Source organism: Miniopterus natalensis, chromosome 11 (assembly GCF_054644295.1).
Source record: "Miniopterus natalensis isolate mMinNat1 chromosome 11, mMinNat1.hap1, whole genome shotgun sequence".
NCBI classification, from domain to species: Eukaryota; Metazoa; Chordata; class Mammalia; order Chiroptera; family Miniopteridae; genus Miniopterus; species Miniopterus natalensis.
Genome location: NC_142091.1, coordinates 77,561,058 through 77,588,426, shown reverse-complemented (window position 1 = coordinate 77,588,426; position 27,369 = coordinate 77,561,058). Strand labels below are relative to the sequence as shown.

Here is a 27,369-nt window from a genome sequence, read left to right as displayed (position 1 = left end):
TGCCCCACCCACCCCTTCCCCCCTCCCGCCCGCTCCGCCCTCTGACGGCCCTGCTGGGCCATATAAGGCCCAGACCCCTGCCCTGGTCGCTCTCCCACAGTGCCCTGACCAGCCACCATGGGGCAGCCACTAGCCTGCCTGGTGGCCCTGTGCCTGGCCCTGACTTCAGCCGGGGGCTCAGAGCTACAGAGAGGTGAGGGGGTGGCCGGGGAGCGTCCTGGGGGTCAGGAAGGCTGGCGGCCTGAGCAGACACCCTGCCTGGGAGTGGAAGGTGGTCCTCTCTGCCCAGACTTCGGGGTGGCTGGCCTGGTGGGGCATCCTGCAGCCCCAGCCCTGCTGACTTTGGGTGGAAAGAAGGAAGGAAGGAAGGACAGGTGGTCTTGGGTTCCCACCGTCCCTGTGAAGGTGACGACCTGGCTGGGTGTGCGTTAGGGGCTGGAGCTGGTGGAAACACCCCATCTGGGCCACCGTCTGTGAGCGCGAGGGAGGCAGGGTGGCCAGGAGGGGCCTGGCTGGGGGACCTCAGTCCCAGGTATTGGGACCCTTGGAGGGGCAAGGCCAGGTATTTGGCCACTTCAGTTAGAGAAGACTGGGAACCTAGGACGGAGACATCTCTGTCCCAGCAGGGCCGGGTGACCAGGTCCCGCAGAGGCCCCTCCTGCAGGGCCACCCTCCCTGGGCCCTGGGCTGAGACCCCACGGCTCTCAGCTGTAGTCCAGCACCTGCGGACCGCTGCTGGCCAGGCTTGGGGTGTCCGCCGGGGCTGCTCACCCTTGGTCTCCCCGCTCCCAGAGGGCAGAGCCCGAAACCATGGCGACAACGTCTGCAGCACCTGGGGCGACTTCCACTACAAGACCTTCGATGGCGATGTCTTCCGCTTCCCCGGCCTCTGCGACTACAACCTGGCCTCCGACTGCCGGGACTCCTACAAGGAGTTTGCCGTGCACATCAAGAGGGGCCCCGGCCGCAGTGGGGGCCACCCCCAGGTCGAGTACATCCTGCTGACCATCAAGGACGACACTGTCTACCTCACCGGCCAGCTGGTGGTGGTGAACGGGGCCCTGTGAGTAGGGGAGAGGGCCCGCCCCTCCCGCACCCGCATCCTAGAAGCAGGGCCCCCAGGGGTGCCAGGAGGCAGGAGAGCAGGCTCTGCCCAGGACGGGGCTTCAGAGAGAGAGACGGGCAGGCAGGGAGTGGCCCCACTGAAGGAGCCAGCCCAGCCCAGGTGGACGGGGCCCTCGGGCGCCCGCAGCCTCTGCGGGCCATGGCCACACGTGGCCCCAGGGTGAGAGCTCCCTGCACAGCCTCAGTCCCCTCTGGGCGGCCGGACGGGGGAGGACCAGGTGGCGGCCGAGTGGGCTGGCCCCTGACTCCCTGGTGTCCCGCAGGGTCAGCACCCCGCACTACCGCTCCGGGCTGCTCATCGAGAAGACAGACACCTACACCAAGGTCTTCTCCCGGGCCGGCCTCACCCTCATGTGGAACCGGGAGGATTCGCTCATGGTGGGTGCCGGGCCCCCGGGAGCACAGGGTGGTTGGTGCAGGGTGGGCTTGGAGAGCCCTGCAGCCTCTGTCTGTGCCCATGGGGGAGGCCGCAGGTTAGCGATGGGCAGAGGCGAGGCCACAGAACCCACCTGGGGCGGGGACCCTCAGGCGGGGTGGGGGGGCTCCTCAGGGATACCAGGCCCCCCCGGCCCCCCCGGCTGACTCCAACCTCCTGATGAACCCGACACCCGTTCAGATGAGGCCCTGAGGTGCCTGGCTGTGGGGGGCTCTCCCGGCTGCCCCAGCTGCCCTGGACGGTGGTCCCGGGGGCCCGAGGCTGCTCACCCGCCCCCTCTTCCTCTGGCAGCTGGAGCTGGACAGTAGGTTCCGGAACCACACCTGCGGCCTCTGCGGCGACTACAACGGCCTGCAGACCTACTCAGAGTTCCTCCATGACGGTGAGGCCTGCGGGGGCTCGGTGGGCGGGTGTGTGTGTGCAGGCTCCTGGCGCGCCTTTGACCGGCTGTGCCCACCCCCCAGGCGTGCCCTTCAGTGCCATCCAGTTCGGAAACATGCAGAAGATTAACAAGCCCGAGGCCGTGTGTGACGACCCAGAGGAGGTGGCGGCTGCCCAGTCCTGCTCTGAGCACGTGAGTTGCCAGGACCCCCACCCAGGACTCCACCCACGGCGGCAGCGGTTCCCAGGGTGGGGGCCCTGGGGTAGCAAAGCTGCCCATCTCCCCAGAGAGCCCCCACCTGCTGCCCCCTGGCTCCCGCCCTGGCAGGGTGGAAGGGGGAGGGTGTGAACAGCCGGGCCCAGGGCCCACCATTGCTTCTGCCACCAGCGTGCCGAGTGCGAGAGGCTGCTGAGGGCCAAGGCCTTCGAGGAGTGCCTGGGCCTGGTGCCGCTGGAGCCCTATGTGCAGGCCTGCGCCCAGGACCGCTGCCAGTGCCCGCCGGGTGCCTCCTGCGTGTGCAGCACCCTTGCCGAGTTCTCCCGCCAGTGCTCCCACGCCGGGGGGCGGCCCGGGAACTGGAGGACAGCCTCGCTCTGCCGTAAGCGCCGGGGGGTTGGGAGGACAGGGCCTTGGGTGCGAGGGGGTGGTCCGTGGGGAGGGTGTCCTGGTGTCCTGGTCTGGAGCCTTGTCCAAGGACCAAGGATGTGGCCTCTGTCTTGGGTGCCAGGGTCCTTCCCGGGAGCCCCCCTGCTCCACCGGCCACACTCCACCCCTTGGGCACGTCGCTCAGGGGCCTGTCGTTCCCATTTCAGCCAAGACCTGCCCTGGAAACATGGTTTACCTGGAGAGCGGCTCGCCCTGCATGGACACCTGCTCCCACCTGGAGGTCAGCAACCTGTGTGAGGAGCACCGCATGGACGGCTGCTTCTGCCCAGAAGGTGCGCACGGCAGCCCGCAGGGGCCCGCGGGTGGGAGGGGCACTGCCCTGGGTGCCCAGGACGAGTGGCCTCGTTGCCTCGGGCTTGGGTTCCCAGCTGCACCAAGGTGAGAGTGGGGGGCACATGGCACCTGGAGCGAGGCTTGCGGCCTGCCTCTCCCCAAAACTGGGGGACAGGGTCCAGGTAGAGGGACACAAATACCGAAGGCCCCTCCCCTACACACACAGTGGTGGCTTCTAGGTGTCTTGGGTGGGGGGACACGGTCCTGGCGATCACTCTGTGGACAGACCTCCTCCCACCCGACCCGTGGAACCTGGAGGTTCCCGGGAAGGGGCTGGACCCTCAGGTACAGGAAGGTCCCTGACCACGCACTCGGGACCACAGTGTCACTCAAAAGACCAGAGGTGGCTGCGGGTGGGAGGCCTGGCTGGCAGCCCCCTTGGGGATCCCGGCTGAGTGTGACGCCCCCCCTGTGCTGTCCCAGGCACCGTGTACGATGACCTCAGGGGCAGCGGCTGTGTCCCCGTGAGCCAGTGCCACTGCAAGCTAAACGGTCACCTGTACGCACCTGGCCAGCAGGTCAGCAACGACTGCGAGCACTGGTGAGTCTGGGGCCCGAGGTCGGGGCCTGGCGGGCCGGGGACAGCGCCGAGCCTGACCCCGTGCCCGACGCCCCACAGCACCTGCCACGCCGGCCGCTGGGTGTGCAAAGACCTGCCCTGTCCCGGGACCTGCGCCCTGGAGGGCGGCTCCCACATCACCACCTTCGACGGAAAGAAATACACCTTCCACGGGGCCTGCTACTACGTGCTGACCAAGGTAGCCGCCCCCAGCCCTGGTGAGCGTGGGGTGGACCTGGAGCCCAGCCCGTGTCCTCACCACGGCCCCTGCCCTCCCACAGGGCGACCACAACGACACCTATGCCCTCCTGGGAGAGCTGGCCCCCTGTGGCGCCACCGACAAGCAGACCTGCCTGAAGACAGTGGTGCTGCTGGCAGACAAGCAGAAGAACGTGGGTGCCCCCCCTTCCCCCCGTGCCCTGTCCCCTGTCCCCGAGGCCCTTCCTAGCCCCACGGTCCCCCCGTCTTTCCCCCAGGTGGTGGTCTTCAGGTCCGACGGGAGCGTGCTGCTGAATGAGCTGCAGGTGAACCTGCCCCACGTGACAGGTGAGTCCCAGGCGGCTGAGCGTGGAGGGCAGGAGGGAGCCCTTGCGCCCCGACGCCCTGACGCCCTGACGCCCTGACGCCCCCACCCCCACCTTGCAGCAAGCTTCTCCATCTTCCGACCATCCTCCTACCACCTGGTGGTGAGCACGGCCTTCGGCCTCCGGCTGCAGATCCAGCTGATGCCAGTCATGCAGCTGTTCCTGACCCTGGACCAGGCCGCCCAGGGCCGCGTGCAGGGTGAGTGGCGCCCCCAGGCTCCCCGCAGAGGCCACACTCAGGCCTGCCCCCTGCCCCCTGCCCCCTGCCCTGCCCCCTGCCCTGCCTCAACCCTGTCCTCGCCCCTCAGGCCTCTGCGGGAACTTCAACGGCCAGGAAGGTGACGACTTCAAGACAGCAGGTGGGCTGGTGGAGGCCACCGGGGCCAGCTTCGCCAACACCTGGAAGGCCCAGTCGAGCTGCCAGGACAAGCTGGACTGGCTGGACGACCCTTGTTCCCTCAACATCGAGAGCGGTGAGCGAGGTCCCACCCGGAAGAGCTGGCCCGGGGCCGTTGTGGCCTCAGGGGCAGCTGCGGTTCACGGTGGACGCGGCGTGTGGGGGCGGGAGGGGACACGGTCGGCCCCGCGCAGGGCCCCCTGTCCGCCCGCTGCTTCCTGCCGTGTGGCTGTTTATGGTGCCCACGGTGGCAGCCCGCCACGTGACAGGGCAGGGGGGCCGGGCCTGCTGATTGCTGGGTGGTGGCCTTCTGCCAGGGCTGGCCTGGGGCAGGGGCGGTGAGCTCTCCCTCCCTCTGTGGCCCGGGAGGTTGAGAGGTGAGGGGTGGGCACCCCTGCCTCGTTCTGGGCTGACCTGACCTGGAGGGAGGGGCTGGGCTTGGTCCACGAGGGGATGGTGTTCACTGCAGGTTGGGTGGCCGGACAGCAGGGCTCAGGGGACCTGCTGCAGGGGCTGCCCCACTGAGCTTCTGACCCCCTCTAGCCAACTATGCTGAGCACTGGTGTTCCCTACTGAAGAGGAAGGGGTCCCCCTTCAGCAGGTGCCACTCCGCTGTGGACCCGGCCGAGTATTACAAGGTGGGTGGGACCCGCAGGCTCCGTGCCCCCGGCTGAGCGTGGGTGTGAACACGGTGTGCAGGGCGTGGGCGTGTGTCCGTGTGTGTCCGTGTGTGTGTGTGTGAGCGCTCGTGGGCGCTGGGAGCGCCCGCCCGGGTGCGCCCGCTCTCAGCCGCCTTTCCTCCTCGCCCCCCAGAGGTGCAGATACGACACCTGCAACTGCCAGAACACGGAGGACTGCATGTGCGCCGCCCTGTCCTCCTACGCCCGCGCCTGCGCCGCCAAGGGCGTCACGCTGTGGGGCTGGCGAGAGCTCGTCTGCAGTGAGTGCCACCCGCCGGCGTCCCGGGGCTCGGGGTCCTGCGTCCCAGGGCAGTGGGCCCTTGGCTCCCCCGCCATCCCCGTGGCAGATCCTCCTGAGGGTTGGGGTGGGGGGGGGTCAGCGGGACACGGGGGCTCCCAGCCTCCTCTGCAGCGGGAGGATCCCCGAGCTGTGGCCCCAGCCTGTTTTTCCAGCGGGGCGGCCTAAGGGGCGGGTGCGCCAAGGTGGGGCTGGGGGACAGCCAGAGGGGCATGGCTAGCGCCCGGCGCTTCTCCCGCCGCTCACGAGGCCCCTCGCTCCGCAGACAAGGACGTGGGCTCCTGCCCCCAGTCGCAGATCTTCCTGTACAACCTGACCGCCTGCCAGCAGACCTGCCGCGCGCTCTCCGAGGCCGACGCCCACTGTCCCAAGGGCTTCGCGCCCGTGGACGGCTGCGGCTGCCCTGACCACACCTTCCTGGACGAGAAGGGCCGATGCGTGCCCCTGGCCAAGTGCTCCTGCTACCACCACGGCCTCTACGTGGAGGCGGGCAGTGTGGTCACCTGGCAGGAGCAGCTGTGGTGGGTGTCCTGGGGCCAGGGAGGGCGGGCTCGGGGCGGGCGGGGGCCGGCCACCTGGGGACTCATTCCCGCCTCTTCCTCGCAGCGTCTGCCGCAACGGGAGGCTGCACTGCAACCAGGTCAGGGCCAGGCTGATCGGCCAGAGTAAGTGGACGCGGCCTCCGCGGGGCCTCCTCCCCTCGCCTGCCCTCCCGGCCGGCCGCCTGCCGCTGAGCTAAGGCGGCCCCTCTGTCCCACAGGCTGCTCGGCCCCGAAGATTCACATCGACTGCAGCAACCTGACCGCCCTGGCCATCCGGAAGCCCCGCCCCGTCAGCTGCCAGACGCTGGCCGCCGGCTCCGTGCGTGCTGGGCAGGGCCGCGGGGGGGGTGGGTGGGGGGGCAGGCTCTGTGCCGGCCCTGAGGCTCGGGGTGCCAGGCCTGTGGACACAGGGGCCCTTTTGGCCCTCCCTGTCCCTGTGGGCCCCTGCCCAGCCCCCCATGGGGGGCAGGGACCAGTGTAGGGGGCCCTGGCAGGCGGCCCTCATGTCTCCCTGCCCAGTGGTGGGCCCAGGGAGAGAGGTCCCGGGCGGGGTGGGGACGCGAGGGGTGCCCGCCGCGTCAGAGGGACAGCCAGGGGCAGGGCCAGCTGGTATTGAATCTGTGACCCCCACTGTCCGGCTGCCCCCAGTACCAGACGGAGTGCATCAGCGGGTGCGTGTGCCCCGAGGGGCAGATGGATGACGGCCGCGGGGGCTGTGTCACGGAGGATGAGTGTCCGTGTGTGCACAACCAGGACCTGTACAACCCCGGGGACAAGATCACAGTGGACTGCAACACCTGGTGAGTGGCCTGGTCTGGCTGACCCAGCCCCTAGCGCTCGGAGGGGAGCTTGTCCTGGAAAACAGGCCCAGCCTGGGGCCCCCTCCCCTTGGGGCCAGCCTGGGTCTGCAGGGCTCTGTGCCCCCCACCCCCACCGGCTGGCAGGGCCCTGGCCCGAGTAGGGGTGCTGGGCGGCATTTTGGGGTTGACCGGGGCCTGTAGGTGACGTGCCCGGTGAGCTGTCCACACAGCGCCTGGGAGCTTGGCAGGGCTGCCCCCGGAGCAGCGGCGGGAGGACCTGGGCCCTGCAGCCCCTCAGGCCCCTCTCCCACTCTCCTCAGCACCTGCCAGAAAGGGCGCTGGGCCTGCACCCACAACATGTGCCACGGCACCTGCACCGTCTACGGGAGCGGTCACTACATCACCTTCGACGGGAAGTTCTATGACTTCGATGGGCACTGCTCCTACGTTGCCGCTCAGGTGAGGCCGAGGGCACCTCCAGGACCTGCCCGGCTCCCTGTCCCCGCTCTGCTGGCCCTGGGGATGGCCGTGGGGGCTGTATCTGCCCAGGGAAGGGCCTGGTCGGTCAGGGCCGGCCCTCCCTCTTCCCGATCATCCTGTGGCCCTCCCTGGGTGCACAGGGGTGTGTGGTGCACAGGGAAGGAAGGGCACGTGGGGGGCAGTTAGGGCACTTCTGGACAGAGGAGGGGCTGAGGCTCAGTGGGGGTGGCGGGTCTGGGCACCTCTGCCCAGCTGGCTCAGCTCACGTCCCCTGCGGGCCCCCAGGACTACTGCGGCCAAAACTCCTCACTGGGCTCCTTCAGCATCGTCACCGAGAACGTCCCCTGTGGGACCACAGGCGTCACCTGCTCTAAGGCCATCAAGATCTTCCTGGGGGTGAGTGCTGCTCAGCCCGGGGGGCGGTGAGGTCTGGGAGAACCTGGATCCAGCCAGTGACCGGCGTCTCCCTTGGGCACAGAGGACGGAGCTGAAGCTGGAGGACAAGCACCACACAGTGATCCACCGCGACGTGGGCCACCACGTAGCCTACACCACGCGAGAGGTGGGCCAGTACCTGGTGGTGGAGACCAGCATCGGCATCATCGTCATCTGGGACAAGAGGACCACCATCTTCATCAAGCTGGCCCCCTCCTACAAGGTGCGTGGCTGCCCCTGCGGCCCGCCTGGCCCCGCCGCCCCCTCCTGGAGCGCCTCCGGGAAACCTTTGCGCGCCTGTGTCCACAGGGCACCGTGTGCGGCCTGTGCGGGAACTTCGACCTGCGCTCCAGCAACGACTTCACCACGCGGGACCACATGGTGGTGGAAAGCGAGCTGGACTTCGGGAACAGCTGGAAGGAGGCCTCCACCTGCCCGGACGTGACCACCACCCCTGAGCCCTGCACCCAGAACCCGCACCGCCGCTCCTGGTCCGAGAAGCAGTGCAGCATCATCAAGAGCGACGTCTTCGCCGCCTGCCACAGCAGGGTGGGTGGAGCCACGAGCGTGGCAGGCGTGGCTGTGGCCGTGGCCACGAGCGTGGGGGGGAGGGCGTGGCTGGGCATCCTCTGCGCCCGCTCTGTGTGCGCTCCGGGGGGAGCTGTTCTGCGGAGTCACCATGAGGCACATGTCCTCCGGCTTCATCTCCGTCCTCTGTGTCCTTTGGCCGCGGGACCAGATGTGAAACCTTCCTTCTGAGACCCCTTGCTGGACCCCCAGCCTCCTGTACCTTCCAGGGAGGGGGGAAGGACACATAACCCCCTAACATCCAGACAGTGCTCAGTCCAGGCAGTGGCAAGGGCCAAGCAACAGGTGTGCACAGCCAGGGGTGCCCCTCCATCTCTGGGCTGCCTCCGTCAGCCTCCCCGGAGCCCTGAGAGACCCGTGCCCGGTGGCGGGGCCTTGTTCCAGGAGCAGGGCTGGCGTGGGGGCCTGCGGGGGAAGGCCTGCCTCATGAGGCCCGTGTGGACCCAGGCACATGGCGGCTTCTCCCCCAGGTGGACCCCAAGCCCTTCTATGAGGCCTGCGTCCAGGACTCCTGCTCCTGCGACACGGGCGGGGACTGCGAGTGCTTCTGCTCTGCGGTGGCCTCCTATGCCCAGGAGTGCATCAAAGAGGGCGCCTGCGTGTTCTGGAGGACACCGGACCTGTGCCGTGAGTGCCCGCCTGGCCTGGCCTCCCCGTGCCCCTCTGCTCCCCCCTCGCCCGCCTCCCTGCCTGAGGCTCCAAGCCTATTCCTCAGGCCCCGTGGCCCCGTCCGCCCTGAGTCTGACCCCTCCCTGCCCCCCCAGCCATATTCTGTGACTACTACAACCCTCCTGACGAGTGTGAGTGGCACTACGAGCCTTGCGGGAACCGCAGCTTCGAGACCTGCAGGACCATTAACGGAATCCACTCCAACATCTCCATGTCCTACCTGGAGGGTGAGCCTGGGCTGCCCCCCTGTGGTGCTGGGGGCCCTGAGTTCCAGGGTGGGCTGGGCTCTCCTCGCTGCAGAATTTGTTCATTGAACGGGGGGCTCGGAGCCGGAGCTAAGACCCGCCCTTGACGGGACAGGCAGGGAAGGGACAGGGTCACACCCAACCCGTAAGGTCAGGAGAAAAGAGCTGAGGAGCTGAACGGGCAGAGTAGGGTAGGGGCGTTTCCAAGGATGGGTCGGGGGGCCTTTGAGTTGAGAACCAGCAGACTGGAAGGGGTGAGAGATTCGCCCGGTCAGGGGTCAGATGGGTCACAGGCAGTGCTCCAGGCTCAGCTCGGGGGTGGATCTGGGCCCCCGACTTTCCAACCCTGGTCTTCCCAGAGGAACATCCCGGAGAGAAGGACCTGCCGTGGTGGGAACGATGGGTGGGGCCTAATGGACATGGTTCAAGCCCAGTGCCCTGTGTCCACTAGGCTGCTACCCCCGGTGCCCTGGGGACAAGCCCATCTATGACGAGGACCTGAAGAAGTGTGTCAAGGAAGACCAATGTGGCTGCTATGTGGAGGGCACCCCCTACCCACCTGGAAAGCCCGTTCCCCCCAAGGATGACTGCCATTCCTGGTACATAAGCTCACATCGCGGGGGGCCCGGGGGAGGTCACCCATGCACACCCGTGGGCGCACAGGAACACAGGCACAACACCCACACGTGTGCACCAGGGCCCAGGCCCGGGACACCGGTCTCATCCTGGCCTCTCTGCCCATCCTTTGCCTGCCTTGCCGCACCCACACTCTGCCCACTGTTAGAGCTGGTGGGCGGGTCCCTTTGGGGCTATGCCCTGGGGCTCTGGGCTGCACTGGGCGGGACAGGCCGGTGCTCTCGAACCTGCAGCCTTGCACTTGCTTTGCAGCGAGTGCACCACCAACTCGTCAGTTGTCTGCTGGCCGGAGGAAGGTAAGCTGCCCTCTGTGGCCGCCCCCGAGAGCCTGCGGGCTGCCAGGCCCTGGACTCCTGGGGCTAGGCCTGGGTGGGTGGGTGGGTGGTTTCCTCCTGGGGGTCCTTCCCGCCCAGAGCCTGTCGGGTCTGCAGCGTCCCCAGGCGGCTTCCACCATGCGTTTCCCTGGGCGGGGAGCCTGTGACGCAGCTTCTGTGTTCTGATGGAGCCCCTTGGGGTTCTGGGGATGGGGCTCCCATGGGGCGTTGGTTTGTGCTGGCTGGTAGGAGCTGGGGGATGCCCTGCCTTTCCCTTCTTGGGACAGGCCAAGGGCTCCTGTTCCCTACGTGTTGATGTCGGTCCCCTCTCTGCCCCCCAGGGAAGATTCTCAATTACACCCAGGATGGCTCCTTCTGCTACTGGGAGTTCTGTGGCCCCAACGGGACAGTGGAGAAGCACTTTAACATCTGTGTGATCACCACCACCCCTGTCTTGCCCCCCTCAACCCCTACCACCACCACCACCACCACCACCACCACCACCACCACCACCACCCCGACCCCGACGCCCAGCACAGGTGAGGCCCAGGGCCATGCACCCCTTTCCTCAGGGCCCTGGCCTTCCCCTGCACCCTGGGCGGGGCCAGCAGAAGTGGCTCTTCTAGGGGCAGGAGCATGGCTTGTGCAGCAGGTCTCACCTCTGCTCCCAGGCGGGAGGTGACACTGGCATGCCGCTCGACTCAGGGAATGAATGTCCCCGGGGCTCCCAGCCTGGCCAGTGTCATGACTGCACCCCCAACCCCAGACCACGGTGAAGGCAACCAGGGGGCATTTTCTAAAACCAGCCAGAAAAATATCCCTTCGGGTTAGAGAATGCCGAGAAATGCCCTTCAGTTCCTCGGCGTTGGTTCTGGTCGAGATAGCAGCCCCCACTGAACACGCCAGCGGGGACAGGACAGACACGGGAAAAAGAAACCTGTGACAGTGGAAACGATAATCTGTGGGTCTTAAACTATATAACGAATGACGTGCTTTTCTTCCCACTTCCCTGCAGTGTCACCTCCCTCTTCGACAACACCGAGTAAGTGTGTGGACGTGACTTCCGGGGGCAGCCGGGCAAGGAGAGAAGGTCCCACTGAACCCTGGCAGAGTGGCCCTCACACCCTGGCCACCTGCTTAGGGACCACAGATGGTCCGGGGACTGATGCAGGGGACTTGGTCAGCTCTGGGTGACAGCATTGGTGGTCAAGAGTTGAGACAAAGCCTCTTCCGGCATGCGTGCCTCCTCACTGGAATGGATGACCCTCCCTCTCTCCTTCCCCCCATCTCTTCCTTCCTTCATCCTCATGTGAGAATATTTTTTCCATTGATTTTTAGAGAGTGGAAGGGAGGGAGGGGGAGAGAGAGAGAGAAGAAAGCCTGGATGGGAGAGAGACCCATCCATCGGTTGCCTCCCGCACCTGCCCCGACCAAGGGCGGGGAGCAGACCTGCAACCCAGGTACGTGCGCTGGCCCAGGAGTCGAACCCGAGACCCTTCGGTGTGAGGGCCGACACTCTAACCACTGAGCCACACTGGCCAGGGCCATTTGTTTGGCATAAGAATTTGACCACAGCTGAGAAAGGGTCCCTGGGCTGGGCTCTGTGGCCTGGGTCTGTCACCCTGTGTGGCGCTGGGGGCTCCTCTCTCGCTGGGCCTCAGGGCGGGTGATGTGGTGTCCAGCCGCAAATGCTAGGAGCCTATAATCTCAGCTTTTGTCAAGGACGGGGTCAGCCGGTCATGGGGTCTCTGAGCTTTCTGGGTCCCAGTGACCTCTCGGGAAGGTGCTGCTCTGGGGCATAAATGACCAACAGTGGGTCTTGCTTCCCTAGAGCTGTGCTGCTTCTGGTCCGACTGGATCAACAACAATAAGCCGAGCCCCAGCCCTGACGGTGGTGAACAAGAGTCCTTTGACAGCGTCTGCCAGGCGCCCCAGGACATTCAGTGCAGGTCGGCCATGGAGCCACATCTCAGCTGGGAGGAGCTGGGCCAGAAGGCACAGTGTGACATCTCGGTTGGGTTCATGTGCAAAAACGAAGACCAGTTTGGAAATGGACCTTTTGGAATCTGCTATGACTACGAGATACGTGTCAACTGTTGTCTGCCAATGGATGAGTGTCCGACTTCGACCCCGCCACCCACCACCACCTCAACAGAGACACCAACTCCAGTGCCCCCCATCACCACCACCACCACGACCGAAACACCAACCCCAACACCCACCACCACGGTGACTCCAACCACAACTCCCACCACCACCACCACCTCAACAGAGACCCCAACACCAACCCCCACCACCACAGTGACTACCACCCCCACCACCTCACCAACCACCCCCCCTCCGGAACCAACCACAGTGACGACCACTACTACGACACCCACAACTCCACCAAAATCCAGCACGACTGTGACCACCAGCACGCCTCCGTCAAAATCAACCCCCATAGTGTCAACACAAACTACGTGTTTGGAGGACTGCAGATGGTCGGAGTGGCTGGATTCTGGGAAACCGAACACTAGCATACCAGGTGGAGATTTTGAGCCCATTGGGAACACCTGCGATCCGGGATGGGCAGCCAACATCTCCTGCAGAGCTCCTATGTATCCAAATACTCCCATTGAAGAACTTGGACAGGTTGTGGAGTGCGACCTCTCCAATGGGCTGGTGTGCAAAAACGAAAACCAGAAGCCAGGGGGACCCATCCCCATGCCCTTCTGCATCAACTATCAGATCAAAGTCTACTGCTGTGGGTACTGTACCCCCTCTGAAAGCACCCCCACTACAACTACGACCATCAGCACCACAGTGACTCGGACCACAACTCCCACCATCACTTCAACAGAGACACCAACTCCAGGCCCCACCACCACCACCACCACCACCACCGAGACACCAACTCCAACTCCCACCACCACGGCGACACCACCCACAACTCCCACCACCACCTCAACAGAGACACCAACTCCAGGCCCCACCACCACCACCACCACCACCACGGAGACACCAACTCCAACACCTACCAGCACAACAACCCCATCCACAACACCCACCACCACCTCAACAGAGACACCAGTCCCACCCCCCTCCACCACCACTGAGACTCCAAAAACAACCAGCACAGTGATCCCACCCACAACTCCCACCACCACTTCAACAGAGACACCAACTCCAGGCCCCACCACCACCACCACCACCACTGAGACACCAACTCCAACTCCCACCACCACGGTGACCCCACCCACAAAACCCACCACCACCTCAACAGAGACACCAGTCCCACCCCCCTCCACCACCACTGAGACTCCAAAAACCAGCAGCACAGTGACCCCACCCACAGCACCTACCACCACCTCAACAGAGACACCAGCCCCACCCCCCTCCACCACCACTGAGACTCCAACAACCACCAGCACAGTGATCCCACCCACAACACCCACCACCACCTCAACAGAGACACCAACTCCAGGCTCCACCACCACCACCACCACCACCACTGAGACACCAAAGCCAACACCCACCACCATCTCAACAGAGACACCAGCCCCACCCCCTTCCACCACCACTGAGACTCCAACAACCACCAGCACAGTGCCCCCACCCACAACACCCACCACCACCTCAACAGGGACACCAGCCCCACCCTCCTCCACCACCACTGAGACTCCAACAACCACAAGCACAGTGACCCCACCCACAACACCCACCACCACCTCAACAGAGACACCAACTCCAGTGCCCCCCATCACCACCACCACCACGACCGAAACACCAACCCCAACACCCACCACCACGGTGACTCCAACCACAACTCCCACCACCACCACCACTTCAACAGAGACCCCAACACCAACCCCCACCACCACAGTGACTACCACCCCCACCACCTCACCAACTACTCCCCCTCCGGAACCAACCACAGTGACGACCACTACTACGACACCCACAACTCCACCAAAATCCAGCACGACTGTGACCACCAGCACGCCTCCGTCAAAATCAACCCCCATAGTGTCAACACAAACTACGTGTTTGGAGGACTGCAGATGGTCGGAGTGGCTGGATTCTGGGAAACCGAACACTAGCATACCAGGTGGAGATTTTGAGCCCATTGGGAACACCTGCGATCCGGGATGGGCAGCCAACATCTCCTGCAGAGCTCCTATGTATCCAAATACTCCCATTGAAGAACTTGGACAGGTTGTGGAGTGCGACCTCTCCAATGGGCTGGTGTGCAAAAACGAAAACCAGAAGCCAGGGGGACCCATCCCCATGCCCTTCTGCATCAACTATCAGATCAAAGTCTACTGCTGTGGGTACTGTACCCCCTCTGAAAGCACCCCCACTACAACTACGACCATCAGCACCACAGTGACTCGGACCACAACTCCCACCATCACTTCAACAGAGACACCAACTCCAGGCCCCACCACCACCACCACCACCACCACCGAGACACCAACTCCAACTCCCACCACCACGGCGACACCACCCACAACTCCCACCACCACCTCAACAGAGACACCAACTCCAGGCCCCACCACCACCACCACCACCACCACGGAGACACCAACTCCAACACCTACCAGCACAACAACCCCATCCACAACACCCACCACCACCTCAACAGAGACACCAGTCCCACCCCCCTCCACCACCACTGAGACTCCAAAAACAACCAGCACAGTGATCCCACCCACAACTCCCACCACCACTTCAACAGAGACACCAACTCCAGGCCCCACCACCACCACCACCACCACTGAGACACCAACTCCAACTCCCACCACCACGGTGACCCCACCCACAAAACCCACCACCACCTCAACAGAGACACCAGTCCCACCCCCCTCCACCACCACTGAGACTCCAAAAACCAGCAGCACAGTGACCCCACCCACAGCACCTACCACCACCTCAACAGAGACACCAGCCCCACCCGCGTCCACCACCACTGAGACTCCAAAAACCAGCAGCACAGTGATCCCACCCACAACACCCACCACCACCTCAACAGAGACACCAACTCCAGGCCCCACCACCACCACCACCACCACCACCACCACCACCACTGAGACACCAACTCCAACAACCACGAGCACAGTGACCCCACCCACAACACCCACCACCACCTCAACAGAGACACCAGCCCCACCCCCCTCCACCACCACTGAGACTCCAAAAACCACCAGCACAGTGATCCCACCCACAACACCCACCACCACCTCAACAGAGACACCAACTCCAGGCCCCACTACCACCACCACCACCACTGAGACACCAAAGCCAACAACCACCACCACCTCAACAGAGACACCAGCCCCAACCCCCTCCACCACCACTGAGACTCCAACAACCACCAGCACAGTGATCCCACCCACAACACCCACCACCACGTCAACAGGGACACCAACTCCAGGCCCCACCACCACCACCACCACCACTGAGACACCAAAGCCAACAACCACCACCACCTCAACAGAGACACCAACTCCAGGCCCCACCACCACCACCACCACCACCACTGAGACACCAACTCCAACAACCACAAGCACAGTGACCCCACCCACAACACCCACCACCACCTCAACAGAGACACCAGCCCCACCCCCCTCCACTACCACTGAGACTCCAAAAACAACCAGCACAGTGATCCCACCCACAACACCCACCACCACCTCAACAGAGACACCAACTCCAGGCCCCACCACCACCACCACCACCATTGAGACACCAAAGCCAACAACCACCACCACCTCAACAGAGACACCAGCCCCACCCCCCTCCACCACCACTGAGACTCCAAAAACCACCAGCACAGTGATCCCACCCACAACACCCACCACCACCTCAACAGAGACACCAACTCCAGGCCCCACCACCACCACCACCACCACTGAGACACCAAAGCCAACAACCACCACCACCTCAACAGAGACACCAGCCCCACCCCCCTCCACCACCACTGAGACTCCAACAACCACCAGCACAGTGATCCCACCCACAACACCCACCACCACCTCACCAGGGACACCAACTCCAGGCCCCACCACCACCACCACCACCACTGAGACACCAAAGCCAACAACCACCACCACCTCAACAGAGACACCAACTCCAGGCCCCACCACCACCACCACCACCACCACTGAGACACCAACTCCAACAGCCACAAGCACAGTGACCCCACCCACAACACCCACCACCACCTCAACAGAGACACCAACTCCAGGCCCCAACACCACTACCACCACCACCACTGAGACACCAACTCCAACAACCACAAGCACAGTGACCCCACCCACAACACCCACCACCACCTCAACAGAGACACCAGCCCCACCCCCCTCCACCACCACTGAGACTCCAAAAACAACCAGCACAGTGATCCCACCCACAACACCCACCACCACCTCAACAGAGACACCAACTCCAGGCCCCACCACCACCACCACCACCACCACTGAGACACCAACTCCAACAACCACAAGCACAGTGACCCCACCCACAACACCCACCACCACCTCAACAGAGACACCAGCCCCACCCCCCTCCACTACCACTGAGACTCCAAAAACAACCAGCACAGTGATCCCACCCACAACACCCACCACCACCTCAACAGAGACACCAACTCCAGGCCCCACCACCACCACCACCACCATCACTGAGACACCAACTCCAACAAGCACAAGCACAGTGACCCCACCCACAACACCCACCACCACCTCAACAGAGACACCAGCCCCACCCCCCTCCACCACCACTGAGACTCCAAAAACCACCAGCACAGTGATCCCACCCACAACACCCACCACCACCTCAACAGAGACACCAACTCCAGGCCCCACCACCACCACCACCACCACTGAGACACCAATGCCAACAACCACCAGCACAGTGCCCCCACCCACAACGCCCACCACCACCTCAACAGAGACACCAGCCCCACCCTCCTCCACCACCACTGAGACACCAACCACAACCCCCTACACTACCACCCCCCCCACCACCACAGAGACCCCAATACCGCCATCAAGCACCACCACCAGCACAGAGACCCCAGTCCCTACAAGCACAGTACCTGGTGAGATCACCACACCACAACCCCCGCCTGAGTCCCCCTGGCCTCCAATATCTCAGTCTACCTCCCCTTCTTCCACGGAATCAACCACACTTCTGACCACCCCTCCGACTACCACGAAGACAACCAGCCCGCCTTCACCACCCACGGAAACGAAGCCCACGGTCACTACCCCGGGAAGAAGCACCCCTGGTGGCACCACTACAGGTACGGACCCCATGGAGCCAGCGCGGCCTCTGGTGACTGGTTCTCGGTTCTTCCTCACCTCAGGGGAGCTTTGAAGCTCCTGGATCCAAGTCAGGGGCACCTGCTCTGTCCAATGAGAGTATTCCCTGGGAGGCTCCAGGTGGGCTCGGCCAAGTCTAGCCAGTGCACATTCCGGGGGATGCTGGCCTCGGGCCTGTGGGTGAGCAGCAAAGCCGCAGGTACCCACTTGCCTCACAGGGTGTCTTTTCTCAGGCACAGTGCCTTCAGCTCCCATCCTTCAGCCACAGCTGAGTGATGGGCAGCGTGGCCACGCCGTCTGGGGGGGCACATGGGGCCAGGGCTGGGTGGGGAGCAGAGGCTGCCTGTCAGGTGTCCTGGGAGGCCCTCCCTCCTTCTTGCTGTCCTGCCTGCCCGGGGTAGGTGGGCCTCCCCGTTGCACACAGTTGGACCTCAGGCCGTCCTCGCTCTGCCCTACCTTAAGATTGAAAGCTGGGACAGTGGGCGTGAGCCCTCCATGCCACGCGCCACGCCTTGGCTGAGGTGTTTGGCTCCAGTAGCCACCAGGCCCCTGCTGCGTCTAAAGCGAGTGACACCATCGGCCTCGCTGGTAACCGCCATTCTTACAGGCACCCAGACTTCGGGTCCTACCTCTTCAAAGGCCACGTCTAGGCCCCCCTCGCCCTCCACGGAACCCCCGTCCACATCTACACCCACTCCCACGACCGTGTCGACGACAACCACCAGGACACCTACCGCGCCAGGACACCCATCAACCACGCCGCCCCCGTCGCAGACCACCACGGCTTCAACCAGCGTGCCCGTCCACTCGCAGACTCCGCTTTCGACCCCCAGCACCGTGAAAAGCACCCCCATCAAAATTTGCTGCGTTCTGAATGACACGTACTATGGCCCAGGTACCGAGCTTTTCCCTTCTGACTTTCAGGCAACGGAGGCCGGTGGGACTTTGGTCTGCTTTTACCAGTGGTTAGGAGGCAGGTCTAAGGTCAGGGGTCCAACGGGGGTGGGGGCTCTCCTCTGGCAGCCCTGTGGAGGGGAGGCCTGCCGGACGGATGGTGTAGGGTCTGGGGGTGTCTCCCCCCGCAGGCGAGTTGGTGTACAACGGCACTCACGGAGAAACCTGCTACTACGTGAACTGCTCGCTGAGCTGCCAGCTGGAGTTCTTCAACTGGTCCTGCCCGTCCACGCCCCCCTCCACACCCACACCCTCCAAGACGACACCCTCGTCAACACCCCGCCCACCCACGCCCACAACCACGCCGACCACCACCAAAACCCCTGGCTGCCCCAACTTCGACCCTCCCAGACAGGTCAGTGGGCTGTGGGCAGCTTTGGTCCCCTCAGTCCTGGACGCACTGTCTGGGTCTAAAGCCCCGGGGGCTGCCTTTCTGTCCCCTACATCCTGAGCACAGCCTTTGGGGCACAGGGTCTGCGGAGCTCTCCCACCCCCTCTCCCACTGGCCTCACCAGGATGGGGTGACGCTGTCTCCTGACCGGGCGCCCTCGGCCCCCGGCTCCCCTGTCCCCGTCGCGAGGGCTCCTAGGCTCTCCTGGGACCTCAGGAGTACAGTCTGCCCTGCCTGCTCCCCTGTGGGCAGAGGGGCCCTGCTGGTCCCGGCTGGCCCCGTTAGTCCCTGCCAACCCCGGCTGACCCGCGCCCTCCCCGCCCGCAGGAGAATGAGACTTGGTGGCTGTGTAACTGCACCCAGGCCATCTGCAAACATGACAACACCGTGGAGATCGTGCAGGTGGAGTGCAAGCCCCCGCCCATGCCCACCTGCTCCAACAACCTCACGCCGGTGCGCGTCATGGACCCCGACGGCTGCTGCTGGCACTGGGAGTGTGACTGTGAGTAAGCCCAGGACGCCAAGGCACCCTCCCCCCTCCTGGGGGTGGAAGCTGCAGGGCCTGAGGACCTTGGGCGCAGAGCCCAGGTTGGACGTGGTGGCTGGACGGCCAGGCACCTGTCCCAGGGACTTCTCACGGCCCCTGCTCATTCCTGTCTCCTCCGGCGGGTGGGGGGGAGGACGGGGCGGGGGTGGGGCTTGGCTGGCGGAGCTCAGCCACCTCCGGGGAACGGGGCTGCTTCGGAAACCAGACCTGACTCCAAAGCCAGGCCGCATCCTGCGGAAGGAACCGGCCACTGTGGGCTGAATGGGGAGATGCCCTTTTGGGGGCCTGAGGCGGGACCAGACCCTCCCGGCTTGGGTGCCGGTGTGCTCCGGGGACCCTGCTTTCTTACGCCCGGTTCCTGCTGTCCCATCCCAGCCCCGGCTCGGGCTCTGCGCGGCTCACCCCGGTTCCCCCCGCAGGCTACTGCACTGGCTGGGGCGACCCCCACTACGTCACCTTCGACGGGCTGTACTACAGCTACCAGGGCAACTGCACCTACGTCCTGGTGGAGCAGATCACGCCCATCGTGGACAACTTCGGGGTCTACATTGACAACTATCACTGCGACGCCAACGACAAGGTGTCTTGCCCCCGCACGCTCATAGTGCGCCACGAGACCCAGGAGGTGCTGGTCAAGACCGTGCAGATGGCACCCATGAAGGTGCAGGTAAGACGGGGCAACTCGATGCCCATCCCGCCTGCTGGGAGGCTGTGCCGAGCTCCCCAGAGCTGGGCTGGCGGCGCTTGGGGGACACACTCAACCCCTGTCCCAGGCCCTGCGGGGGCGCGCAGGGACCCCTGGGTCACCCCATCAGTCACCTGCAACCCACCCTGGGCACAGGTCTCAGGGGCAGAGGCCGCCACCCCGAGGACAGGGACCGGCGGGCAGGGGCTGGGCCTATGCCCACATGAAGTTGTTGGTTCCCACGGCCTGTGGAGCCCTGCCCTTTCCCTGTGCCCCGAAGTCTCCGAGGGGCTCCGCGGGTCGCACGTTGCTACTTCACCCCGGGACCAGCGGGGCAGGGAGGAAGGGAAAGGGAACAGGACCGGGAGGGGCAGGCAGAGGTCCCCCCGCAGTGTGAGGGGTGGAGGGGCGGGGGCGCCGCCCTCCCGGCCCGGCCCGGCCCTGATGTGTAAGGCGCCCTGCGCAGAGGTGACCAGGCAGGGCAGGCTTCCAGCTGAGTGGCCGCCAGCTCCTGGCCCCTGGCCGTCCCTGACCCCAGCCATGCCGGCCACAGGTGCTGATCAACAAGCAGGCCGTGGCACTGCCCTACAAGAAATACGGGCTGCAGGTGTACGAGTCGGGCATCAACTACATCGTGGACATCCCCCGGCTGGGTGCCCTGGTCTCCTACAACGGCCTGTCCTTCTCCATCAAGCTGCCCTATAGCCTGTTTGGCAACAACACCAAGGGCCAGTGCGGTGAGCCTCGCCCCCAGGGCTCCCTGCGGCCCCTGGGCTCTGCCAGGGCAGGGGGAGGGGGCAGAGTCGGCCCGAGCACCCCCAGCCCAGCGCGGTTCTCCCGCTCCCGCGCTCGGGGAGCCTGTGGCTGTCGTCCTGGGCTTGGCCCCTGCGGGAAGCCACCTCGGCCCTGGCCAGCAGCTGGTCACCGGGGAGGCTGGGCTGCAGGAGCGGGGGGGTCCCAGGGCTCGTGCCGGTTCGACTTGGGCCTTCTCGCCGACAGGCACCTGCACCAACAACACCGCGGACGACTGCATGCTGCCCAGCGGGGAGGTCATCGCTGACTGCGAGGTCGCAGCTGACCAGTGGGTGGTGAATGACCCCTCCAAGCCACACTGTCCCCACACCAGCTTCACCACCCGGCGCCCGGCCACCACGCCCTCGGGGGGCAGTGGCACTGGCCCACACAAGAACTGCTCGTCTCCTCTCTGCGAGCTCATCAAGGACAGGTGACTGTGTCCCCTCCACGTCAGGAGGAGAGGCAGGGTGCTGAGCGTAGGCCTGGGGGCCGGGGGGCAGGTGCCGGCCACAGAGGGGCCCCGGACTCAGGCTCCCGCTTTCTGTGGGGCTGAGCTGCCTGGTCAGACATCCCCGGGCCTTTTCCGACCTCCCCAATCTATCCTGCCCGTGGCTGGTGTGAGGTAGAGTGAGCGTGAAGCCTGGGGTAGACCAGTTGACCAGAGTCAGTGTTGCGGGTGCTTTCAGGGGCAGAGCTGGGTGTAGGAGGAGGCGGGCTCTCCCAGAGCTGGTGGGGAGTGAGTGCCTCGTCCCCAGAGGTGTGCAAGTGAAAGCCGGGTGGCCCTCTGCCAGGGTTGTTGGAGGGAGTGCTGCCGGCATGCACTTATCCTTGGGCCACAGTGGGGGCCCCTTCCCTGAGCCCCCCTACCCAGGGCCTCTAGGTGAGCAGCCCAGTGGCAGGTGCTGGGTGGTGGGGACAGTGAGAGAGGTGGAGCCCCGTTGGTCGGAGCCTGACCCGTGTCCCTCCCCACAGCCTGTTTGCCCAGTGCCATGCCCTGGCTCCCCCCGAGCACTACTACGAGGCCTGTGTGTTCGACACCTGCACCATGCCCGACTCGGGCCTGGAGTGCATCAGCCTGCAGACCTACGCGGCCCTCTGTGCCCACGAGGGCGTCTGCATCGACTGGCGGAACCACACCCATGGGGCCTGCCGTGAGTGCTTGCCCACCCCTGGGCCCGGGCTGGGGTCCCTCTGGGCTCAGCTGGGTGCTGTGCCCAGCCTGAAACCACACCGGAGTGGGGTAGCTGGGCGCACATGGAGACCGGACTCGGCCTTGAGGGGGGGGACAGAAGGCCAGCTGCAGGGGCTGGGAGGGCTGGGGTGCTGCCCACCTTGCTAAGCACGACTGGACACCTGTCACCCAGCTCAAGACAGAATGGGTGCTGAGCCGGGCAGTGCTGGGCAGCCTGCCACCCTTAGCCAATGTGGGAGGGAGGTCCTTTGGGGGAGGGGCTGGGCAGGGCTGTCACTTTTGGGGAACCCAGGCTCCTCCCTCCTGACTCTGCTGCCTCCCTCCTGCAGCGGTCCACTGCCCACCTCACAAGGAGTACCGGCCCTGTGGTCCTGCCAAGGAGCCCACCTGCAAGTCCAGGTCAGTCACGGAGATCCACGGGGTGGTGGGCTCCCCGGGCGGGCGCTGAGGGCGCATGCCCGTGCATGGGTCTCCAGTGCGCCGTCCCCCAGCCGCCCGCATGCCCAGCTCACGATCCCTTCCTGCCCTCCAGCTCCACAGACAACAGCACCCTGCTGGTGGAAGGCTGCTTCTGCCCCGAGGGCACCATGAGCTACGCCCCCGGCTTTGACGTCTGCGTGGACGTGTGTGGTACGTCTCCAGTTTGCCTTCCCCTCTCCTGCCTCCACGGAGCCAGGCCCGGTCCCGCTGTCCCCGGACTCTGCTAACAGGATTTGTCTCCTCTCTCCTAGGCTGTGTGGGACCTGACAATGTGCCCAGAGAGGTAGGCCTGCTTCTCGGTGCTGGGGTGGGATTCTCCCACAGACCCCGAGTTTTGGGGGTGGGTGGGTTGGACATGAGAACCTGGGAGCTCAAAGCGTCGATAATGGGTCATCTAAGTCCTGCAAAGCTTAGCTAGCAGGACGTCCACCCATCCACCCACCTATGCTCCAGGAACCCCTTCTGCCCTCCTCCCACCACTCCCACATCCTTCCGTCCCTGAATCCCTCTGTCCCTCTGCACATCCATCCTTTTGCTCAACACTGATCCACCCACCCACCCATCAGTGCCTCCAACAAACCATCCATCCATCCATCCATCCATCCATCCATCCATCCATCCATCCATCCATCCATCCTATCATCCATCCATCCTATCATCCATCCATCCTATCATCCATCCATCCATCCATCCATCCATCCATCCATCCATCCATCCATCCATCCTATCATCCATCCATCCATCCTATCATCCATCCATCCATCCATCCATCCATCCATCCATCCATCCATCCATCCATCCATCCTATCATCCATCCATCCTATCATCCATCCATCCTATCATCCATCCGTCCATCCATCCATCCATCCATCCATCCTATCATCCATCCATCCTATCATCCATCCATCCATCCATCCATCCATCCATCCATCCATCCATCCATCCATCCATCCATCCATCCATCCATCCTATCATCCATCCATCCATCCATCCACCCACCCACCATCTGTCCGTCTGTCCACACATCCCTCCATCTGCCCGTCCACCGTCCACACCACTGGCCCAGCGGTCACACGATGCTCTGTCTTGGTCCCTGCGCTGCTGTGTCTCCCGCACGCAGTTGACCCGGTAGACACGTGTGGTTTGTCTGCCACGCGCCTGGCCTACGTAGGGACACTCGGGCGAGCAGGTCACGGTTGTGTTATTAGTGGCCTGGCCCTGAGTGAAGGCCGCGGTCCTGGACCAGAACCACCCCGTGTGCTGAGAGGTGGGAGGGCGCAGGTGTTCCCACAGGGCCGTCGGCGAGTGTCCAGCGCAGTGCCTGCTCCCTGCTGACCCGACGTGCCGCGGTGTGGCCCTGGCACGTGGGGGGCATGGCTCTCGCCCTGGCTCACCCCCTTCCTCCCTGCAGTATGGGGAGCACTTCGAGTTCGACTGCAAGGACTGCATCTGCCTGGAGGGCGGGAGCGGCATCGTCTGCCAACCCAAGAAATGCACCCAGAAGCCGCCCGTCCAGTGCAAAGAGGATGGCACGTACTTGGTCACGGAGGTCAACCCTGCCGACACCTGCTGCAACATCACCTCCTGCAGTAAGTCACCTGGGGCCTGGGCCTCTGTCTCCCCCTTACCGTGGCCCCTGGTGTCACTGAGCAAGCCCCGCCCCGTGCGTGTTTCTCTGTTCTGTGGACTCGGGAGCCCCCGACTCGGGGCTGCTGGAGGCTGGGGCCTTGGGGGTGTCTGCTGAGGGCAGGTGCTGGAGGGTGCTCAGGACCCTGCGCGGGGGAGGCCCCGGCCCTGCCTGCCGGAAGGGTCGCCGATATCCCTGTGTGTCCCCACTTTGCCCCCAGAGTGCAATGCCAGCCTGTGCAAGGAGCAGCCTCCCGACTGTCCTATGGGCTTCGACCTGAAGAGCGAGATGAAGCCCGGGAGGTGCTGCCCCTTCTACTCCTGTGGTAAGAGGGCCGAGGCCGCGGAGGGAGGGGGCTGTGGGGTGCAGCGGCTCCCTTCTGGGAGTCCCACCCATCCCGGGCCCTGGTGCCCGCACCATCCACGGGATGCATGTCCCACCCACCCTCCTATTCTTTCTCCCTCAAGTGCCCAAGGGCGTGTGTGTTGTTGGGAACGCTGAGTACCAGGTGAGCCAGGGGCTGCCCAGCGGGGAGGGAGCAGGGCGAGGGGCTGGGGTCCCGACCAGGCTCACGGGCTCACCCGCCTCACGTGTCCCTCCCTGTGCCCCAGCCCGGCTCCCCAGTGTACTCCTCCGGGTGCGAGACATGCGTCTGCACCAACGTCACGGACGGCGCCACGCAGCTCAACCAGGTGTCCTGCAGCCACGTGCCCTGCAACACCACCTGTAACCCTGTGAGTGCCCCTCCCCAGGAGTTCTGGGTCCCATCCCTGCCCCTCTGGGTCCCAGCACTGCCCTGAGCCTGGGCCCTGAGCCTGGGCCCTGAGCCTCCGCCCTGAGCCTGCCTCTCTCCTAGGGCTTCGGGCTGGTGACTGTCCCGGGTGAGTGTTGCCCGAAGTGTGAGCAGACCGACTGCATCATCAGCAGACCTGATGGCCTCCACCTCATCCTGAAGGTGCGCTGGGGGGAGGGGGCTCCTGCCTGGCAGGGGTGGGGGGTTGACTGAAGCCGGGGGCAAGGCCCGGAACACACCCACTGCCCTGCTGTGGCCCAGGGCCTGCCCTGAGGCACACGTGTCTGGCAGTCACAAGCGGCCACAGCTGGGGACGGGGCGGGGGGGGGGATGCGGGGGACTGAGAACAGCAGGAAGGTGTTTCAGGTCTGTGCTCCTTCCAAAACTCGAGGAGGGGGCCTTTCCTGCCTCTTCCTCCTCTGGGGCTCCAGGAGTCCCTGGGCTGTGGCCAGGTCCCTCCAGTCTCTGTCCCCGTGATCACATGGTCCCTCCTCTCTCTGTCTCTTCTATCATCTCTTATAAGGACACCGGTCCCTGGATTTAAGGCCACCTGGTGATCCAGGAGGACCCCACGCCAAGATCTTTCGCTTAATCACACCTGCGAAGACCCTTTTACTTTTAAAAAATATGTTTTTGTTGATTTTAGAGAGAGAGGAAGGGAGAGGGAGAGAGAGGAAACATCAGTGATGAGAGAGAAACATCACTGAGCAGCTGCCTCCTGCCCGCCTCCCACTGGAGGTCGAGCCCACGACCCCGGCCTGTGCCCCGACCAGGAGCCACACCGTGACCCCCTGGTTCCTGGGTCGAAGCTCAACCACTGAGCCACTCTGGCCGGGCCAAAGACCCTTTTCCTAAATAAGGTCACACCCGCAGGCTCCGGGTTAGGACGGGATTCGTGTATGGACTACAGGCTGGTGGCCGTCCCCGGGCCCCTCCTGCGTGCCACCTGCCTGGTGGCCCCGGGCCTGCAGGCAGGACGTCCTGTCTGAGAGGCTGCCCATGGCTGGGCAGGGCCTGCCAGGCGTTCCCATCTGCCTTCCTGGGCTGGCCCTCACCACACTGTCCTCCCCCCACAGCCCGGGGACATGAAGAGCGACCCCAAGAACAACTGCACCTTCTTTAGCTGCGTGAAGATCCACAATCAGCTCATCTCGTCCGTCTCCAACATCACCTGCCCCGACTTCGACCCCAGCTCCTGCCTCCCGGTGAGCAGCCGTCTCGGGTGGCTGCGTGCACTCTGCAGGGGTGGCGAGAGGTCCCCGTGTTCCTGGGGGACTGGTCTCTGTGCTGGGACAGTGGCCCCTTCTGTAGGAACTGTCCCTTCTGACCCCGGCGGACCGTGGGGGCACTCCCGTTGGGGGAGGTCTGGGGTGCCAGGCTCACTCTCCTTCTTTCCAGGGCTCCATCACCTACATGCCCAACGGCTGCTGCAAGAAATGTGAGTACAGGCCTGGCGGGTGGGTTCCCTAGGCCCTTCGGGGAGGAAGGCACAGGGGATGGGCCCCGGGAGCCAATCAGAGGCAGATGGCGAGTGGGAGGACCTCACCCAGCTGCGTCAGGGCCGCGGGGGCGGTGGGTGTCCTGGGGGGTGTGGACACCCCGCCCCAAGCCTCCACCTCGCTGTCTCCCAGGCATCCCTCGCAATGAGACCAGGATCCCCTGCTCCACCATGTCCGAAACCAGGGAGATTTCAGAAGGCGGCTGCGCTGCGAAGGTCACCATGAATTACTGCTCCGGATCCTGTGGGACCTTCGCCATGTGAGTTTCGGGCTGAGGGTGGGGGCGGCAGAGGGGAGCTGCATGCCCGGGGGTGGCCCTCACGCTGGCGCTCCGGCAGGTACTCGGCTGAGGCGCAGGCCCTGGACCACAAGTGCTCCTGCTGCAAGGAGGAGCGCACCAGCCGGCGGGAGGTGCAGCTGCTCTGCCCCGACGGCAGGTCCCGGAAACACACCTACACCCACATCGAGAGCTGCTTGTGCCAGGACACCCTGTGCGAGCTCCCGCAGGCCCAGCGCAGGGCCCCCGGCCGCGCCCGCCGCTCTGGGCTCCCGGCCCTGCACCCGAGCAGGGGCTGAGGTGGGCGAACACCCACCCGCCTGCTAACCCTCTGAGCTCCCTCGCCTCCTGAACTGACTTCCTCTGTATGGATATTTATTTTCCAAGCTTTGGTTCAATTCTTCACTTTCCCAAATAAATGCAGATTGAAATGCTATGTGGCTGTGCTCATGCTTCAGTTGGTGCCACGGGGTCTGGGTGGGTGCTCCCGGGGGGGCCAGTGCATCCAGAAGGCCCATAGAGGGCCCCTCATCCCCCCGTGGGGCCGATCGCCAGGCTCTGCACACAGGACCCGGGGGACACCGTGCATATGCCTGGCTTGGCTTTGGCTAACTTCACGTACAAAATGGGACCCCCCCACCGTGACCACCGTC

The 27,369-nt window shown here is 64.6% G+C and overlaps 1 protein-coding gene across 1 annotated transcript; it reads left to right on the top strand.

Moving 5' to 3' along the window:
- The first annotated feature begins 117 nt into the window (after nucleotides 1–117).
- On the top strand, nucleotides 118–27,152 carry MUC2 (mucin 2, oligomeric mucus/gel-forming). The gene is made up of 53 exons (XM_087822481.1): nucleotides 118–193; nucleotides 793–1,063; nucleotides 1,389–1,503; nucleotides 1,853–1,943; nucleotides 2,026–2,135; nucleotides 2,331–2,541; nucleotides 2,756–2,881; nucleotides 3,366–3,483; nucleotides 3,562–3,700; nucleotides 3,783–3,893; nucleotides 3,978–4,047; nucleotides 4,147–4,284; nucleotides 4,394–4,558; nucleotides 5,026–5,120; nucleotides 5,296–5,422; nucleotides 5,726–5,981; nucleotides 6,067–6,125; nucleotides 6,221–6,321; nucleotides 6,651–6,802; nucleotides 7,123–7,261; nucleotides 7,568–7,678; nucleotides 7,761–7,940; nucleotides 8,027–8,266; nucleotides 8,776–8,932; nucleotides 9,070–9,201; nucleotides 9,671–9,818; nucleotides 10,108–10,151; nucleotides 10,511–10,708; nucleotides 11,185–11,211; nucleotides 12,001–12,490; nucleotides 12,626–14,960; nucleotides 15,186–15,269; nucleotides 15,402–15,810; nucleotides 16,195–17,457; nucleotides 18,084–18,371; nucleotides 18,562–18,785; nucleotides 19,149–19,323; nucleotides 19,788–20,035; nucleotides 20,607–20,790; nucleotides 21,053–21,278; nucleotides 21,821–21,999; nucleotides 22,370–22,439; nucleotides 22,573–22,670; nucleotides 22,772–22,803; nucleotides 23,932–24,109; nucleotides 24,368–24,472; nucleotides 24,615–24,655; nucleotides 24,759–24,881; nucleotides 25,004–25,102; nucleotides 26,017–26,145; nucleotides 26,339–26,378; nucleotides 26,572–26,698; nucleotides 26,778–27,152. The coding sequence occupies exons 1-53, from the start codon at nucleotides 118–120 to the stop codon at nucleotides 27,013–27,015; spliced, it is 11,292 nt and encodes a 3,763-aa protein (XP_087678607.1). The 3' UTR covers nucleotides 27,016–27,152.
- Nucleotides 27,153–27,369: the final 217 nt, after the last annotated feature.